This window comes from Ruditapes philippinarum, unplaced genomic scaffold (assembly GCF_026571515.1).
Source record: "Ruditapes philippinarum isolate M1 unplaced genomic scaffold, ASM2657151v2 ctg1300_1_1_1_1, whole genome shotgun sequence".
Classification (NCBI taxonomy): Eukaryota; Metazoa; Mollusca; class Bivalvia; order Venerida; family Veneridae; genus Ruditapes; species Ruditapes philippinarum.
Window position 1 is genome coordinate 281,847 of NW_026855312.1, and position 19,327 is coordinate 301,173.

At 33.3% G+C, this 19,327-nt stretch overlaps 1 protein-coding gene across 1 annotated transcript; it reads left to right on the plus strand.

The window, feature by feature from the left end:
- Positions 1-443: 443 nt before the first annotated feature.
- On the plus strand, positions 444-13,515 carry LOC132742904 (uncharacterized). The gene is made up of 3 exons (XM_060731412.1): positions 444-468; positions 5,285-5,394; positions 8,138-13,515. Exons 2-3 carry the CDS (start codon positions 5,293-5,295, stop codon positions 9,869-9,871), a joined length of 1,836 nt encoding a protein of 611 aa, XP_060587395.1. The 5' UTR covers positions 444-468; positions 5,285-5,292; the 3' UTR covers positions 9,872-13,515.
- Positions 13,516-19,327: the final 5,812 nt, after the last annotated feature.

Consider the following 19,327-nt stretch of genomic DNA (forward strand, 5'->3'; position numbering starts at 1 on the left):
CCTACGGACGAGATGCTTTTGTCGTGGCCATTGAAAGGTCTTTAGTTCTGGCTTTAAACGGAAAATACCCGAGGTCTCTTTTCTCACTTCTCATTGGATTCCTTTGCAAAATTAATAATAAAAAAAACAAAGAAGTGCCTATTTATCTGCAGGACACAAATATTTGGTTAATATAAAATAATCGTTAGATATCATGTTCTTAAATTCTGTCGAAGATATCAATTCTAAAAACATATCAACATAATACACTTTAAAATATATCCCACTTTGTATCTAGAAAATAACAAAACAAAAACCCAAACAAACAAAAACAACAAAACAAACACACAAAACAACAACAACAACAACAACAAAAAAAGAAAAAAAAAAGTAAACTTCTGTAACTTTTGGACAACACCTTTACATTTGTAATACACTTCGATGACCAAGATTAAGGGCAGACAACTAGGAATTTTGCAGACAACAAAGGTATAAATTGATAAAATTTCGGGTAAAACTACCATTTGTGAACATTTCGGAAAATTGTCGTCAATATATTACATAATTATACTACGGTAGATGTTTACCTGTTTATTGCAATACGCATTTTGAGTGGATAGAGTTTTTGGTAAAACTTGCGTAGTATTCGGATGACGCACGTCGTTACACGAGCGTTAATTCTGGACTTTTAATTGATGGGAAGGTCTACGGTGGCACAGGTGTGACATGTGTGTGTTTTTATTTATCTCGTGGCCACGAGATACTATATCGTGGTCACGAGTTACTAGTCGTGGCCACAAGATAGCTAAGTCGTGGCCACGAGATACTATGTCGTGGCCACGAGTTACTAAGTCGTGGGCACAAGTGACTAAGTCGTTGCCACGAGATAGCTAAGTCGTGGCCACGAGAAACTATGTCGTGGGCACGAGATAATGATGTCGTGGCCACGAGCTACTAAGTCGTGGCCACGAGATAGCTAAGTCGTGGCCACGAGATACTATGTCGTGACCACGAGTTACTAAGTCGTGGTCACGAGTTACTAAGTCGTAGCATCGAGATAGTTAAGTCGTGGCCACGAGATACTAAGTCGTGGCCACGAGATACTAAGTCGTGGCCACGAGATACTAAGTTGTGGCCACGAGATAGGTAAGTCGTGGCCACGATATGCTAGTACTATGTCGTGGCCACGAGTTACTAACTCCTGGCCACGAGATAGCTAAATCGTGGCCACGAGATGGATAACCTATCAGATTACATAATTTATATGAATTTCCCTAATTAACTAGACATGTGCTATAGTACAAGGATGCCCCCTCTTCACCAGCCTGTAAAAGTGCCATTTATACAACTTATTAACTTGTCAATAATTTTACATTTAGCGTCACTGTGACCCTGATTTTTGACCCAATAACCTCGAAATTATTAGATGTCATCTACTGATCAGGTGCAATGATCTTTCTGGGTTTCATTAACCATGCCTTATCCTTTTTTTAATTATTCATCGGACAAGGATTTTACCTTATAGCCATGGGCAATGTCCCTTACAAATAAAATAAACCAGGACTTATTCCTTCTCATGTTATCGTATAAACAAGGTTAACAGCATTACAGTCGTAGCAGTGATTTTTCTCACTTAATTGGAAGAGGCCTTAGCCACTTGATTTTGGGAAAAATATCGCTAAAATTGCCGATTTGGGAAGAAAAAAAATCAGGTTTAAGTTCAGATTTTGGGGAAAACTGCATGATTTTAAAGAAAATTTCAATTGGGAAGAAGCCTTTTATCGGAGTCTGTTATATAAGCAGGAAAATCACTGCGTAGTACGTACAAACTGACAAATTCGATCACAAACTTGCCCAACAAAGAGCTATAGTAAAAATTAATGTCTGATGGGCCTTGGAAGGTGACTTTCTAATATGATCTTAAAGACAAGTTCAAAGTATATATCATCAATATTTTCAAAGATTAATGTTGCATGTAAAAGTAAGTTGTCAAGTTTAAAAAATTCATAATATATATATATAGTGTATTCTGATTGGTTAATTATCTCGTGGCCACGACTAAGCGATCTCGTTCCCACGACTTAGTAACTCATGGCCACGACATAGTATCTCGTGGCATTGACTTAGCTTTCTCGTGGTCACGACTTAGTAACTCGTGGCCACGACTAAGTATCTCGTGGCCACGACTTAGCTATCTCTTGGCCACTACTTAGTAACTCTTGACAACGACTTAGTAACTCGTGGCCCAACATAGTATCTCGGGGCAACGACTTAGCTATCTCGTGGCCACGACTAAGAAACTCGTGGTCACGACTTTGTAACTCGCGGCCACGACATAGTATCTCGTGGCCACGACTTAGTTATCTCGTGGCCACGACTTAGTAACTCGTGGCCACGACATAGATTTTAGATTAGTGTGAAAAATATTAGTGTGTCTGAATACAACAAAATGCCCCCAAAAGGCACAATCATGTTCCATTTCAAAACTTTATTTTCAAAGTTTTCCGCGGGGATATTTAGGCAAAATAATGACAAACTATCAAAATGATCTTATGTACTCAAAACTATCAAAATGATCTTATGTACTCAAATAACGCTAAAATGACATTTCTTAAAGTTCCAGCATGAATTTCTGTTTAAATTCTAAATATTTTGGGTTTGAAGCATAAATATATCTATTTTATTGATTAGAATTTAGACGTCAATAAAATCACCAAATAGTTTTAAAACAAGTCATGTCACTTGAAAATAAACCCTTGAAGTTAAAATAAAGATATTGTGGATATTGTATGATTGAAACAAGTCTAAGTCATTCATTTGACATGTTCTTTAACGTTTCCAGTGTTCACTGTGACACTTTTTGTGAAATCCTAGTGCTCTAACCTGACCCACGCGGGTCAAGTTAGGAAACCACCATTTTATATTTTATAGGGAGAAAAGTTTTGTTCTTTTGACTGCCTAATGTATTCACCTCGGTGGCATTAACAGAATAATGAATGAAAACTCCAAAACTAAGAAATAAAAATTTTGCCTGTGTCTCCCTTTAAAGGGGAGGGACACCACTCGTACCTACCTCCATCAAATGTGTCCAGTGTTATTTACAAATTGCATGAATAGATTTATTTTATAGCTTTTGTCTTGATCACATATTAATTTAGTCTATAAAAGAATCCTATATGCTCTATCAAATTCTATCTACATGATTTTGTGTTAAGTTACCTTCTATACAACAATACTACGTCATGTGATTAAGATACATGATGCATTTGTTTTTTTGTTCTGTTTGGTTCACTATTAACATTTCATAACATATATAATGCATAATGAAATTAGTTCTCCAATTCGTCACAACATGCCTTTTAAATGAAATGTGTACTGACTGAATAGCAAGCGGTGCAGACAGTGATCAAACGGCACGTCAAGATTAATAAGAGTGAGCTCCCTTTCTGTCAATCCTTTATAGTTTCCTAAAAACAGCAAAGTGAAGGCGACATAATTCTGAAATGTGCCTTGATACTCAACCTAAAAACCTTAAACAGTTTCTTTGGGAAAAAGGCAAACATTCTAATAAAAAGGGAAATAATTAAGCAAAATTGGCGTTTAGGATTAGCTGCCCCTTTGATTTTTGATAACTTTTTTGTAAAATACACCTTCAACACAAGAAAACGAAAAAAAAAAGTGGCGCATAACTATCATTTTTATGCAAAAATAAAAGATAGAGTTATCTGCCTTTAAGAAAATAATACTAAATTCTAAAAATGAACAAGTAGATATTCAAAGACAAAAGTGATTAATTTTGACAATCTTTGAGAAACAGACCTAACTTTGCAAAGAAGTATTAGGATTATCGGCCCGGTGTTATATGTTGATAGTGAACAACTTTATTCTTTGGAAATTGGAGCTAGATATGAATATTGGAGGCTAATCTATAATATTTAGTGATTCAAAAAATAAACACAATCTTAAATGCTTACTTTTAAAACATTTAAACAGCAGTGTGAAAACGTGTATCATGTGTCTTTTACCTTGACATATTTTCTTCAGTGGACAATATCCAAAGTTAAGATTCACTATTAATTTGACATTTTATCACTTGAGAAAATGCAAGGCATAGATTTACTATTAACTTTCCCTATTTGCGTTCAATTAACAAAATGCAAGGCATTGATTCAAAATTAACTTGACATATTTTCTTTTAGAAAACAACATGCAAGGCTTAAAGGCACACTATGCCTCATATTAAATCCTTTTATCAAAATTCTCTTAATATGTCAATCATGTGTTTAAAAATGTAATGATAAGTGAATCAGGACGTTAGATTTTTAACGACTCAAGAATGTAGCACTTAACGTGCAGAAATGTGTCGTAAAGGAAGCAAAAAGTAAACAAATTGAAAATAGTACTTTGACTTCCATACAAAATACCAATTCACTGTAATTATATCCATTGCCAATAGAGCTAAAAGAGCAAAGAACAGATCATGTATATGGCAAAATATTTTTTTTTGGAGCCTTAACTAACAAGATACAAAAAATAAAAAGGTTTTGAGAAATAAAAAAATGGTTGCATTTCTGATGCATAATGGGCCTTTAAGATTCACTATTAACTTGACATTTTTTTTTCCTTCTGTGGGCAGTATGCAAAGCTTAAGGTTCACTATTAACTTGACATATTTTTACTTTCAGTGGACAAAATGCAAGGCTTAAGGTTCACTATAAACCTGACATATTTTTACTTTCAGCGGACAAAATGCAAAGCTTAAGGTTCACTATTAACTTGACATATTTTTACTTTCAGTTGACAAAATGCACGGCTTAAGGTTCACTATAAACCTGACATATTTTTACTTTCAGCGGACAAAATGCAAGGCTTAAGGTTCACTATAAACTTGACATATTTTTTACATTCAGTGGACAAAATGCAAAGCTTAAAGTTCACTATTAACTTGACATATTTTTACTTTCAGTTGACAAAATGCACGGCTTAAGGTTCACTATAAACCTGACATATTTTTACTTTCAGCGGACAAAATGCAAGGCTTAAGGTTCACTATAAACTTGACATATTTTTTACATTCAGTGGACAAAATGCAAAGCTTAAGGTTCACTATTAACTTGACTTATATTTTTACTTTCAGCGGACAAAATGCAAGGCTTAAGGTTCACTATTAACTTGACATATTTTTACTTTCAGTGGACAAAAAGCAAGGCTTAAGGTTCACTATAAACTTGACATATTTTTACATTCAGTTGACAAAATGCAAGGCTTAAGGTTCACTATTAACTTGACATATTTTTACTTTCAGTTGACAAAATGCAAGGCGGCTTAGATTCACGATGGAAGGTGTTACTTGGTTTAATGATTCTGTCCTCCTTTATTATCATACCATATATATACGTGTCATATGAAATCAGGGTAAGATTTCTTTTATTTAAATGAGCCGTGTCATGACAAAACCATCATAATGCGTTTGCGACAAGCCTGGATCCAGACCAGCCTGCGCATCCGCGCAGTCTGATCAGGATCCATGCTGTTCGCTTATAAACCCTATTACAAGAATCGAAACTGATAGCGAACAGCAAGGATCCTGATCAGACTGCGCGGATGCACAGCCTGGTCTGGATCCATGCTGGTCGCAAACCCACTATGTTGGTTTTCTCATGATACGGCTCAATTATCTGTTCTGCTTCATTACAGCACTTTCAGCTGACAAAAACTTGCACCTCACTGTCAATTTTAAAGCAATGCATTTTATAAATGGAGGTTCAGATATACGAGGTATTGATTGAGTGCAGGTTCAATACTGAATTTATTAAACGATTTATATAAAAATATAATATGCAAGCCTCTGGCGATCATAATATTATTTTATTCAACAAGTTCAATAAATTTAGTAATGAACTTACACGAATATAATATTCTACATATCACTTACCAAAAATAAAGACTGTTTGATGCATTTCATTGACGCGCATATAGTGTAGCGCTAATATTTAGCGCGTCTTAACTAGGCTATTTTTATGACATCACGTCAAAATATATGCACGGCCGTGCAATACCATTTTTACGGAGTCCGCAAGCGGCACGGTTATGTGATAAATTCACAGTATAATATAGCTTAGTCTGAAGCTTAAAGATTAAATTTGTTCTATTTCAAAGCGATGTTATGTAATTAAACTCCAAACAAAAACATATCCGTCAACAAGCCAAAGTATAACTTTTATATACATGTTATTAGCCTGCTTTTCACAACAATGCATTTGCTGCTGTTATTGCATCCCAACTACAATACGCAATTTTGTTACTTTAAGCAAATTAATATGTTTACACGGAATGCATTTGATATAAATCGATCATTTCTTGTAAATGGTTGTGAAAACACCGTTTAATTGATATTGTTGTTGAACCTTTTTCAAAAGAATCGTTGACCCAGTTATCCGCTTCAGCTTTTTTTTAGGAAATTATAGTGCCATTTGATTTGCAATAAAATCGTATTAATATATGACAATAAATATAAGCAAAAAAACCAAAAAACCCTTAATGAACATGTCAAAAATTTTCCATTATTATCGACAGTTATAAAGAGCTATTTAAACCGTTGTGTTAACAACTACATGTACATGTATGTAGTCCAACATTCTTTCGTGACGTGTTACAATGAAAAATTAATAGATTTTTGGTTTGCTCGTGTATTATATTACTTTGTAACTACGAAAGAGCATAAGTGCCAGGTGTGTGTTTTTAATAAGCTCGAAATTTCGACTTACATAACTCGAAATTTCGCCTAACTAACTTGAAATTTCAAGTTATATATAATAACTCGAAATATCGACTTGCGTAACTCGTAATTTCGACATACATTTGTACTTTACTCGAAATTTCGACTTTCTAACTCGAAATTTCGACTTGCGTAACTCGAAATTTCGACTTACTACACGCGAAATTTCGACTTACTAAACTCGAAATTTAGAATGGCCAAAATAGTTATGAGTTACCAGGAGTTTATATGATGTAAGGTATAGTAAGGAGTGCGATTGTACGTTGTAGATGGAGAATCCACAAATTTTCATTATCAAGTTGCCCTAAACCCTCGATCAACATTTATTATGCATTTATTTCGCTACTTTAACTTTTCTGATGAATATTTCTTAATATTGATATTGGTATTCATGTTTCATAATTTGTTCATTACGTTTACTTTATTTGACTTCTGTTCATACGCAAGAATGTTTCAGCGCGGGCAATATGGAATAAGTAAATAAAACAGAAATTTGTTTCGAAAACAAATTGTGTCAGTCTTTTTAAATCGCTTTTTTTGTCTGATTGATTTAAAAATAATTCTTGCCCTAGACTAGGCACCAGACTGATAATTTATTCATTTCTATATTTTTCCCCTTGTATGTTTAGTTTCATTTCATAGACAAACGCAAGTCTTATTAGAGAGTTCTAAAAATAAATGATATTAAATTTATTATTGGACATCGAACAAAGACTTGTTTAGTTCACTACATTTCATTCGAGTTAATAAGTCGGAAAATTTCGGGTGATTAAGTCAAAAAGTTACTGGAGTCGATATTTCAAGTAAGTAAGTCGAAGTTTTGAGTTAGGTAACTCGAAATTTCGAGTTAATAAATAACACACCTGGCACTTATGTTCTTCCGTACCATACCGTGCCTTATTATTCAACAACATATTCAAAATAACTTATCTATTATTGATAATTTTTTAATGCTGATATATATCACGTATAACATCTGAATGCTTAGATACATCTATATCATTTATAACATCTGGATCCTGATATGTCATTCGTAACATCTAAATACTGATATGTCATTTATAACATTTTAATGATGTTAAAAGAGTGGACAGCCATGAACTTTTGAACCTCTGGATTCACATCTTTCATGCTTCATTGTGTGTTTTTTTTTTAATTATCCACAAATGTATAAAAATATCTTTAAACCTGATAAAACCAATGCCTAACGACATTTACCTTATTATCAATCTTTAGATATTCTGTATATCAGTCATTAGAACAGTACTTCTTATATCACCTGTCTTTCAATTTTCAGTCCGTACACGAAATATTTTTACATGAATTTTCAAGCATTTGTTAATACATGTATGTATGTTAATTTTTCATTGATTCTTACAGCCATATGCTGACCCTACTGCTGGAGAATGGCCAAGTCGTCTACCTATTCACCTTGATCTAGATAAGCTAACAGAAAAGGGAACTAAAGAAAAGATTATAGCACTGGCTAAAGTCATTTACAGCGCAAAGAAACACGTGCGTGGGTCTAAGACTTCAGATTATTTGAATAAAGCTATTCATATTATGAACAATATTCTTGGAGATATCAAAGTGGATTCTAAAAATGTGTATGAAAGACAAAGTGTTAAATCTAAACATATATGTGGAGAAAGTTATAAAGGTGGATTTCACGGGTTTCCAATGTTTTACGAAGGGTTTATCACTGACAAATGTTCTTATAGTGTACCGGTTTCAGAACTGGTAACTTTGGTTAAATATGTACCAAAACCAAGTGCCCAAGAAAGTTTAACGATTGAACTTGACAAATTTATTGCCTCAATCAGAAGTGTTTTGAAAGACTCTAATATCTTAATAGCTGTAAATTTAGAAACATTCCCAAATGATCTGGAAACAAAATACAAGGGCGTAAAAATTAGTTCATCTAAATATCAATCTGAGGGATCTGCACTAAACAGTTTAATAAAAGATGTAAAAACTCCATATGTCATAGCTACAAGAAATATGAATAAATTCACAAACGACACAATGTTAGAAAGGCTAGTTAGGGAAATAGAAAGTATAGATGTGGTAGCTGTTGGTGGCGCGTTTCGGGAAACAAATGGTTATTGGAGAATAGGCTGCTTCCAGACGTATTATAGAAATTACACTTTGAAGTATATGGAGGGATATGATGATTCATTTCATGAATGTATGTTTTGTGATTATATTCAAGGTCCATTTCTTACGACTGCTAAATACTTGAAGGAAAACGAATTCAAAAGTCTTGAAGAAAATAATGGATTATATGAAGACTGGTTCCTCAGAATTGGCCAGTCAGGCCGGGAAACAATTGTGTGTCCGGACAGTATGTTCCATGTTAGCAACCAGAACATAAAGTCGAGTTCAAATTGGAACGAGTTTGCGAAAACTTGGGATGTTTTCAATATCAATACAGCATCTGGTGAGACAGTTACTAGAAGTTGTGAAAACGTTAAGATAGCAATAAATCCCACGAAAGTATTGTCACCCTGCGCATTGAAAGTATACAATGACGCTACCAAAGTCATTATGAAGAAATGTGAGGAAAGCGGAACCATATGCGAGTTGCAAGAAGGCACTGCGTTAGGGGCCGCCAAATTAGGACAAAATATCCAATGGGACTTAGACTTCGATTTGCGATTTTCCTTGACTAACTGTTCGGCATGTCAACGGTTCGAAAAATTATTAAAAAGTGCTGGAGTAAATGCTCACCTCTCACCTGATTGTTGTTCAAAGACACTCAAGTTGGGTGACCGAAAAAACTTTGGCATTTCCTTTAAGGGTAGATATGGTGACCTTACTGGTCATCCTGTAATGGACAGCCAAATGCTTTTTTCAAGTGGTATACCTCCTACAAAACTATTATTTCATGGACAATGGGCAAATGCCCCGAGAAACCCTGGAATGTTTTTGAGAAATAGATATGGTCGAGAGTTGTACAGGCATGCTGATCACTGGAGGCATACAGGACATACAAACCCTCGACCGAACTATACAACAAATGTGTTTATACCTTGCAAAAGTCCAGGTGCACATAATTGTTTAGATAGATACAACGGTGATGGAAACATACAATTTACAGTGATGCTTCCATGAATTATCAGTTTTAAAGTGATATGACCCCTTTAACACACTTACATCATATACCAAGTGTTGTATATGTTGTAAAAACTGACAAATAAGTTTTTGTTGTTTATTGTCGTAAGACCGTAGCATTAGAGATACCAGGAAATGCATGCTTTTAGCTTGTATAGGAAATATGGCTTGACATCTTTTATACAGTATTAGCTGTAATATTAATGTTAGGGTTTTCCCTTGTTCAACATTTGTCATATTCTACTGAATAAAGTGGTCATTAGGTAAAAAAAGCTTTATTTCATAATTCTTCACTTTCTTATAACGATCACAAAAATACCAAAAGTTTTACTGTCCAAGGTATTATGCAATCCAAGAATACCCACAGTCATATCGAAAGAAAGAAAGAAAGAAAGAAAGAAAGAGAAAGAAAGAAAAAAGAAAGAAAGAAAGAAAGAAAGAAAGAAAGAAAGAAAGAAAAAGAAACATTTAAAATAGCAGTATTGTTCAGTCCTGTATCACGTGTTCGGGTTCTTATACCAGTATGTCCAAGACTATCGGTGGGTAAAAGTTAAAAGTTGACAATATCCCTTTGTGGTTAACAGTTGACAATATCCCTATGTGGGTAATAGTTGACAATATCCCTATGTGGGTAAAAGTTGACAATATCCCTATGTGAGTAACAGTTGACAATATCCCTATGGGTAACAGTTGACAATATCCCTATGTGGGTAAAAGTTGACAATATTCCTATGTGGGTAACAGTTGACAATATCCCTATGGGTAACAGTTGACAATATCCCTATGTGGGTAAAAGTTGACAATATTCCTATGTGGGTAACAGTTGACAATATCCCTATGGGTAAAAGTTGACAATATTCCTATGTGGGTAACAGATGACAATATCCCTATGTGGGTAAAAGTTGACAATATCCCTATGTGGGTAACAGTTGACAATATCCCTATGTGGGTAAAAGTTGACAATATCCCTATGTGGGTAAAAGTTGACAATATCCCTATGTGGGTAACAGTTGACAATATCCCTATGTTGGTAAAAGTTGACAATATCCCTATAACAAAAGTAAAAAAGCTGAGATATGTCTTAAGATGTACCAATTAGTTGTTGAATACAAGATCACAAAATTGAATAAACAGAATGCCACCCTGTTGACCACCTCAGCTAGTTTGCATAAATCCACAGGGTGTCTGTCTATATACCTTTTTATCATCATAATCAGATTATATAATCAGTTCCAGTCTTACGGTAAAATTCATTATTGAATCGGAGCATGCAAAGCAAAATTAATCTAAGTTTTTAAGTTAAAAAATAATTCTAGTACATAAACTTCCAAATCGTAAGGTAATACTGCCTGTAATTATCAATCGATTTGAACGTTTTTACTGAAAATTATCCAATACCTAAAGTATTTTTTAAAGAAAAAAAATATGCTTGGTTAAAAGTTTTTTAAAAATGATAAAATGGAATTCCTTTTGTCTGTTGTGTATTGACAATTTACATGAATGTACACTAAAGTGAGTTGAAATGAGTATCCATGGAGATGTGGAAGGTGATGGAATAAAGGGTTAAAAATGATCTTATTTCCAAGAGTTTTCGGAATATTTTATGAAAGATACTGTTAAAAGCAGAAAGATTTGTTTTTATTATTATTTTAATAAGTTATTATATTGTAATATATACTATTATTATAATTGTTGTTTTTCTTTTAGTTAACTAAAATCTGTTACTGGACCATATCATTGTGAAGAAATAGTACAAAGTGCGTAGATCATATAACAACATTGAGGCGTCTTTATATTGTTATATTTGTTATATCAAATGTTTGTTGAATAACATGTCAATAGAATTTACATTCAGAATTAAGCAATTAATTCAGTAATATTTATTTAAAGTAAAATAACAAACACTATATTAATGCAAATTTATCCTTTCTACAAGGAAACAAAAAATATAATGATACAACATGTTATGGCTATCACATGCATATCTGAACAAAGTAATGCGCATACGGCACAGCCTATATGGTGTCATAAGGTAATAAGGTATTTAATTTTGACTGTTTATATTTAGCCATGAATCAACCATTTACATTATTAATTAAGAGTAAATTTATCAATTTTATTATGATTCCTAAAATCAATTTTGTTCCATTTGGATTCTAAATATCAATTTAGTAATTTTTTTCCCTATACATTAATTCATTAATTGTATTTTATATTTACGATCAATTTATCACTATAAGTTGGATACTCGTCAGTCTGTTCTAATAGAAAAGTGCACAATGCAGGCATGAATCATGATCACACCCCCCCCCCTCTATATGTCTATGTTAAGTCCAATATCATTTTATTCAATTGTAACCGCCTCCGTTGTCGAGGGGTTAGAGTCGATGACTCTAATCCAGTTACCTCTCTGGCGTGGGTTCGATCCCCGGGAGATGCTTTGGTAGTTTAGCGCGGAGGAAGGTAGTCTAGTACTGGTGTAACTCTCCAGGAACGATGGTTAGGAAACTACCCGCCTATATGACTGAAATACTGTTGGGAAAAGGCGTAAAATGAAACAAACAAACAAACAAACAAACAATCAAACAAATATTCAATTATACGCCGCTCTATATATAAGTAGTGTTTGTAATTGAATTACAGTAGTTCCTTGAAACACCATATCCAGATCTGTAGTATCTTTGATAATTTGTGAGCTTTTATTGGCGTTTCAAATTTTTTAAATTGTTTTTTAAATAAAGCATCAGATAATGTTGTTTTTAGAAAAGTTAAATACATACTAGCTTTATTCTTCTTTTATGTTACAGTTGCTGATATTGTTTTTAAAAGTAAAAGCAGTTATATTTTTAGAACATTTCTGTGTGTTTTCTAAGTTTAATTTTGTTCAACATGCTGTTTGTCTAAATGCTACAGGTATTCAAAATTTAATTTGGAATGAATGAATGTTATAATAAATGAAACCAACAGTATATCTGAATTCTAAACATTTTGAAGTGTACAATCTTAATGTGAAAATAGCATATCATGTGATAAAAGTTTTTCTTTTTTTAATGTGGTTAATATCAATACAATGAAAATGTTTCTGAACTTTGTTGTTTGTTTTTATCTCAATGATGTTGCATTTGCAATATCAATAATATTTTGTTTTGTTGTTCATTTGCAAGGCTCACTATTTCAAGTAAGAGTTCAAATACAACCCTAAAATGACTGTTCATGGCTATTCACATTTCACTGCGTTGTCTTGATTTATATTATTGTCTTTTTAGACTAATAAACTGTATTGATCATGATCAGATTCCATGCTATGTGCCTAAATTAATGTGGATCCAGACTATTCGTTAAACAACCCAATTTTAAGTTACGTCCTAATAAATATGACTTCAGTATAAAACAGTAAAATAGTCATTATTCCACTCTGCTGTAACTTCTAAATATCCTTATATTTTTAGGGTCAGATTGCTGTAACTTGTTACAGCATACGGGTTCTTGTATCTTCTTTAATAAAATTTATGATTTGGTGATTTTTCATTCTTTTGTTTTTATTTTCTAAAAAAAAAAACCTCTATAGGAACTTATTTTTAATTCAAAATGTAAATCATTCTGCACACGTAGATATATTTTATATTAAAATTGGTTGAGTAAGAGTGAAGTTATAGTCTGTCAAAACTTTGTAGTCTATTTTCTCAAAATTGTCAAAATACGACTTACATCATTACATATGGAATTAAGGCGACGAATTACATAACAAGAGGGCCAAGTTTCATGACAGGTGTGTCAAAAATGTGACCACTAGTGTTAACAAGGATTATCCATATTTGAGCAGTGTGACCTAGTTTTTGACCCCAGGTGACCCATATTCGAGCTTGACATTCGAGCAATTACCTAGACAAGCATCCTGACCAAGATTGATGATAATTGAGTCAAAAATGTGACACTAGAGTGTTCACAAGGTTTTTCTATTTTTAGCTCCTGTGACCTAGTTTTCCATCCGAGATAAATCATGTTCAAATTTATCCAAGCATCGACTAGACAAGCATTCTGACAAAGTTTGATGATGATTAGGTCAAAAATGTGACCACTAGACTGTTCGCAAGGTTTTTCTATTTTTAGCTCCTGTGACCTAGTTTTCCACCCGAGATGACCCATGTTCGAACTCATCCAAACAATTGACTAAACAAGCATCCTGACAAGGTTTCTTAATAATTGGGTCAAAAATGTGACCACTAGAGTGTTCACAAGGTTTTTCTATTTATAGCTCCTGTGACCTAGTTTTTCATCGGAGATAAACCATGTGCAAACTCATCAAAGCAATTATCTAAACAAGCATCCTGACAAAGTTTGATCATGATAAGGTAAAAAATGTGACCACTAGAGTGTTCAAAAGGTTTTTCTATTTTTAGCTCCTGTGTCCTAGTTTTTCATCAGAGATGACCCATATTCAAACTCATCTGAGCAATTGACTAAACAAGCATCCACACTAAGTTTGATGATGATTGGGTAAAAAATGTGACCACTAGAGTGTTCACAAGGTTTTTCTATTTATAGCTCCTGTGACCTAGTTTTTCATCAGAGATGACCCATATTCGAACTCATCTGCGCAATTATCTAAACAAGCATCCTGACAAAGTTTGATGATGATTAGGTCAAAAATGTGACCACTAGAGTGTTCACAAGGTTTTTCTATATTTAGCTCCTGTGACTTAGTTTTTCATCAGAGATGACCCATGTTCAAACTCATCCAAGCAATTGACTAGACAAGCATTCTGACCAAGTTTGATGATGATTGGTTCAAAAATGTGACCACTAGAGTGTTCACAAGGTTTTTCTATTTATAGCTCCTGTGACCTAGATTTTCATCGGAGATGACCCATGTTCGAACTCATCCAAGCAATAATCTAAACAAGCATTCTGACAAAGGTTGATGATGATTGGGTCAAAAATGTGACCACTAGAGTGTTCACAAGGTTTTTCTATTTTTAGCTCCTTTGACCTAGTTTTCCATCCGAAATGACCCAGTTTCGAACTCATCCGAGCAATTGACTAAACAAGCATCCTGACAAAGTTTGATGATGATTGAGTCATAAGTGTGACCACTAGTGTGTTCACAAGCAATTGTGGACGTACGACGGACATTCACCGATCCTAATAGCTCACCCTGAGCAAGCTCAGGTGAGGTAAAAAGTACAATTTCGAAATATGAATTCGCGAGCTTATTTTTATTACAAGTGAATATGTGGTTGAGTAAAACAAAACGCCATCTTTCATGCCCAAGTTCAGCATAAAACATAAAGATTTATTATATATGGTGCCTATAGTGAATTTTGACAGGGTAATGATAATAATGGTCACAGGAAGTATCGGAGGTATGAGACATTTTCATAGACTTACAAGCTTAATACACCAAGAATTTTTCTGCCAATTGATTTTTATTTCTCTGCGAATTTTTTGTTTTTCTTTGCAATTGTCCTTTTCAATATGCGCGATGCCTAAAGACCTGTCCAGCTAAACCATTCATCACTTTAATTCTAAGAATAGAAATAAGATAAACCTAAAGTGAAACTGACTTGTTAGACTTTTGTGAATGTTATTTGCTCTTGAAATTATTCAAAATTAGCAACAATCAAATTTAAGGGCAAATATTTGAAAAACTAAATCATCGACCAAGACATAATATCATTTAAAATGTTACTTTTAGACCAAGTCTAAGAACGTGTCAATTAATTTAAAATAAGTACACGTCACAGCGCTGATTTACCAATCATGTTTGATCACGTTTTCCTCCATACTTCAAACATGGTTCACGTGACCATCCACGATGAAGCCACTAAGAAACCGTTGTCATGTAAGTCTGTATGAAAACTATAGCAGACATCCCTAACCTGCTGAGTTTCTCAAATAGACTTGTCCATTTTCCGTTTCTGTGAATGTATATTATCAGTTTTTGGGGGTGTCAAGGTGAAAATTAAGTTTAAAGGCTCCCAACAGTATAAAGCCTATACAGACCGCACTGTGCAGGCTGACCCGGCTCTATACTGGTGGCAAAGGTTATTAATGTTTGGTTCAAACAGGGAAAGGTTAATGTTTTTTTCTTTTCTTCCACTATTTAAGTTATTTTGGTATGTTTTTCATAAATGGCTATTTTCATGCTTATCAATTCCATATTTGACCTTATAATCATTTTGTTTGTGTATGCATTCTCTCTGCAGCTAAATAAATTGATGAACAGAAAGCTAAACACATAAACAAATGCAGAAACAGTTTTTCGAACTTACATTACTTCCCACAATGGTAGGATTCTACGTCATCGCGCACCTGCAAAACTTTTTTTTGTAAGCATCCCGTCGACTCGGAGGGAAAATATGCTTTTAGGCGCGGAGCTATTTGTGTTTACTATTTTTTTTGTCCATGGGCCCGGATTTGAGCAATAAATCCTTTCGATTAACAGCTAAAAGTAAATCCGCATTCAAGAACTCCTTTCGATTTCTATATTCGTTTCCTCGTCGGTGATTTGCAGCATGTCATATTAATGAATGAGAACCGGAAAGCAGTTCTGCTGTTACATAAATTCGAAAGCTATAAATAGCTATAAATGTTTTGATTTTTGACACTTAGGTTATAAATTTGTTATTTCCCTTTTTTAGTAGTACATGAAATTATAATTTGTTACATTTTGAAATACATTTACACACAGCATATCAAGTATACTATTAGTGATTGAATTTGTCAATATAAAGAAGATTTCAGGCAAAAGATTTTAACAATTTTGCTTTTGATAATTAATTTTTAATTTATATTTATGAAATTAAATGTTTAATAATAACATGTTGAGATATTGGTTGTTTTGAAATAATTAAACTTTAGTATATAATGTTACATTTCACTAGGTACAGCATACCACTTTGTGATAATGGTATGACTGGTGACATGTTCGGGGGTCCGTACTCGACAACGAAAGCTGCAATATTGTAGCCTTAAGAGCGGATGGACCCTCATTAAGGTGATTCCGCTTTGTCATCCAAGTTTGGTTTAACAAAGTCCATGCAAAGTGAAAGTAAGCCAAAATTCATATAACAACAAAGCTCGCATTGTTATATGATGAGCCATTTGCAAGTACACTTCCAATTCTATGTTTTAAAGACTATTTTAAACAAAAATAAAAATGATAACAATAAGGAATTTACCTTGAATGGGCTACATTTCTGAAGACCAAAAACATTCTGTTGCAAATCTTTATGCACATTTCATGAATGGCAAAATCCAGTTTAAAGTCTATTTTAGTGCAAACAAATGCTATTTTTTGCAGAAAATACAAAAAAACTTTAAAAAACATAAATCTTAGGAAAGTAGTTTATCTGACCTTGAAAAAACATGGCCTCCATGACATGTGTAAATCAAAGTGCTGCAGCACTGAATGCGACGGACATGCAACCGGAGAGACATTAAGGCTTCTTTTAGAAAAAAAACAAACAAAACAAAAACAAAACAAAAAATATATAACAGAGAAAATTTGTTCCATACAAGTTCGAGATTTGTAGAGCAATATATTTTGTGTCCCAAATTGATATAATTCAGATTTTCTACTTTCAAGCACTTAAATACAGAATGAAATTTATGCATAAAAACTCTGGTCAAACTTGTAAATCAGTGTCCTTATCGATTTATTCTAAGAAATGATATGTAAATAGAAAAAAAACTATCAACGAAATATTTCTAGAATAAATCCAGGCAAATAAACTTCAAACATAATACATTATACATTTTGAGAATGCTATTTAGAATTGCTTCGTGTTATATCATAGTGGGCATACAGACAATAAAATATAAGTCATTTGTATTTTTATTTCTCTTGGATATGTCTCATTAAAAAAAAAAATTCGTTAAATCATCAGCAATTAATACTGTATTTCTTAGATTTTTTTATTTACAAGGTAAAGATGTAGAGGCCAGAGCACATAGTTTTTATTTTAATTTAAATGTCACTTAAGCACTACAGTGTTTAGTTTGTCCTTTTCAACTTCACACTAAAATTCCATTTTCAACTTGTTTGCTTCTTACAATTGTATAGCATTTCTAAAAGTATTGCATTTACAAATCCGCTGGTTTATTAATTACATGTTTAATGTGTACTTCCTAATCGCCTGTCCAAAAATCAGAAACAGGTGAAGCAAAATCTATTTTTAGAATAGCGAAGGTTAACTCATATCATGACCTAGTAAAATATGTAAACAAACCACAAGAATCGGAAGTAGAACTGATATTATAACTTCCTTACCATGAAAGACTACATGGCGGTAAAGTGTCTTACATGCATTTTCAAAAATAGATATTTATACTAGCCATTGTACTGTATCTAATATATTAATAACTGCTGAATATTCAGCTAAAACCCGCGGTATGAGTCACGAAAATAGTTCTTCTTTTATTAATGCGCGAGTTATCCTAGAGTCACGGAAAACTTTTGATTTGTTAATAATAATGTTTTGTATAATGTAGAAATATTTATTTCCTACTAATAATGTCTTGGAACTCAGAGGTTACACCTTTATTGTAGTATAATTTGCTGTCCTACTTTTTCGACAGCGGTAAATCGTTTCAGCAGTAATTTGCATATTGCGCAATAATACTACGGGACTACAACGTTTTTATCAATAATATACGTTCATATTTTAACTTGGATAACTTAATTTGAAATTGAAAAGGCTAAATATGGAAGACATTAAGATATCCAGACAAAGTATGGGAGTTTTGAAGGATCAAATTCATGTACTATTTCTTGGGCTGTTAATTGGTTTAGGACACATTGCGCGATTGTAGCCAACGAAATCCCATGTGTAGATGACTTAGCTCTGAACGCGCCTGAGGGCGCGTCCGTCGCAAAAAAGTAGTACCATGAAAATAAACACCATTTACCTATTTCTTGTGTACATGACAAACAGACACACTTCACTGTTAAACATAAAAAGGTTAGATTTTAAAGTTTGATTGTGTTTTCATTTTAATTGTAGTTCATAAGGCTATAAATGATGATTGTTTTCTTGCACTACTTTTTTTACAAAAAATAATGGAGGCCATGTGCTTAGAAGGACATGAGATACTGATTTATTTGGAGTTTAGTTTTGAAAGATTTTTGTATTTGCTGCAAAAAAATAGCTTTTGCTGGCACTAAAACAGACTTTTAAAAGGATTTTGCCATTCATGAAATGTGCATAAAACTTTGCAACAGAATGTTTTTGGTCTTCAGAAATGTAGCACATTCAAGGTAAATATTCTTATTGTTATCATTTTTATTTTTGTTTATAATTGTCCTTAAAATATAAACATGGAAGTGTATTTTCAAATGGTTCATCATTTTACAATAAAAACTTTGTTGTTATATGAATTTTGGCCTACTTTCACTTTGGACAGACTTTAGTTAAAACAAACATGGCTGACAAAGCGGAATCCCCTTAAGCATAG

What these genes read in the sequence shown, in the direction of transcription:
- LOC132742904 (XM_060731412.1), top strand. Translation starts at nt 5,293, where the DNA reads ATGCAAGGCGGCTTAGATTCACGATGGAAGGTGTTACTTGGTTTAATG. An exon ending in ACGTGTCATATGAAATCAGG is followed by an intron (nt 5,395 to 8,137) that starts GTAAGATTTCTT and finishes TGATTCTTACAG; the next exon opens with CCATATGCTGACCCTACTGC.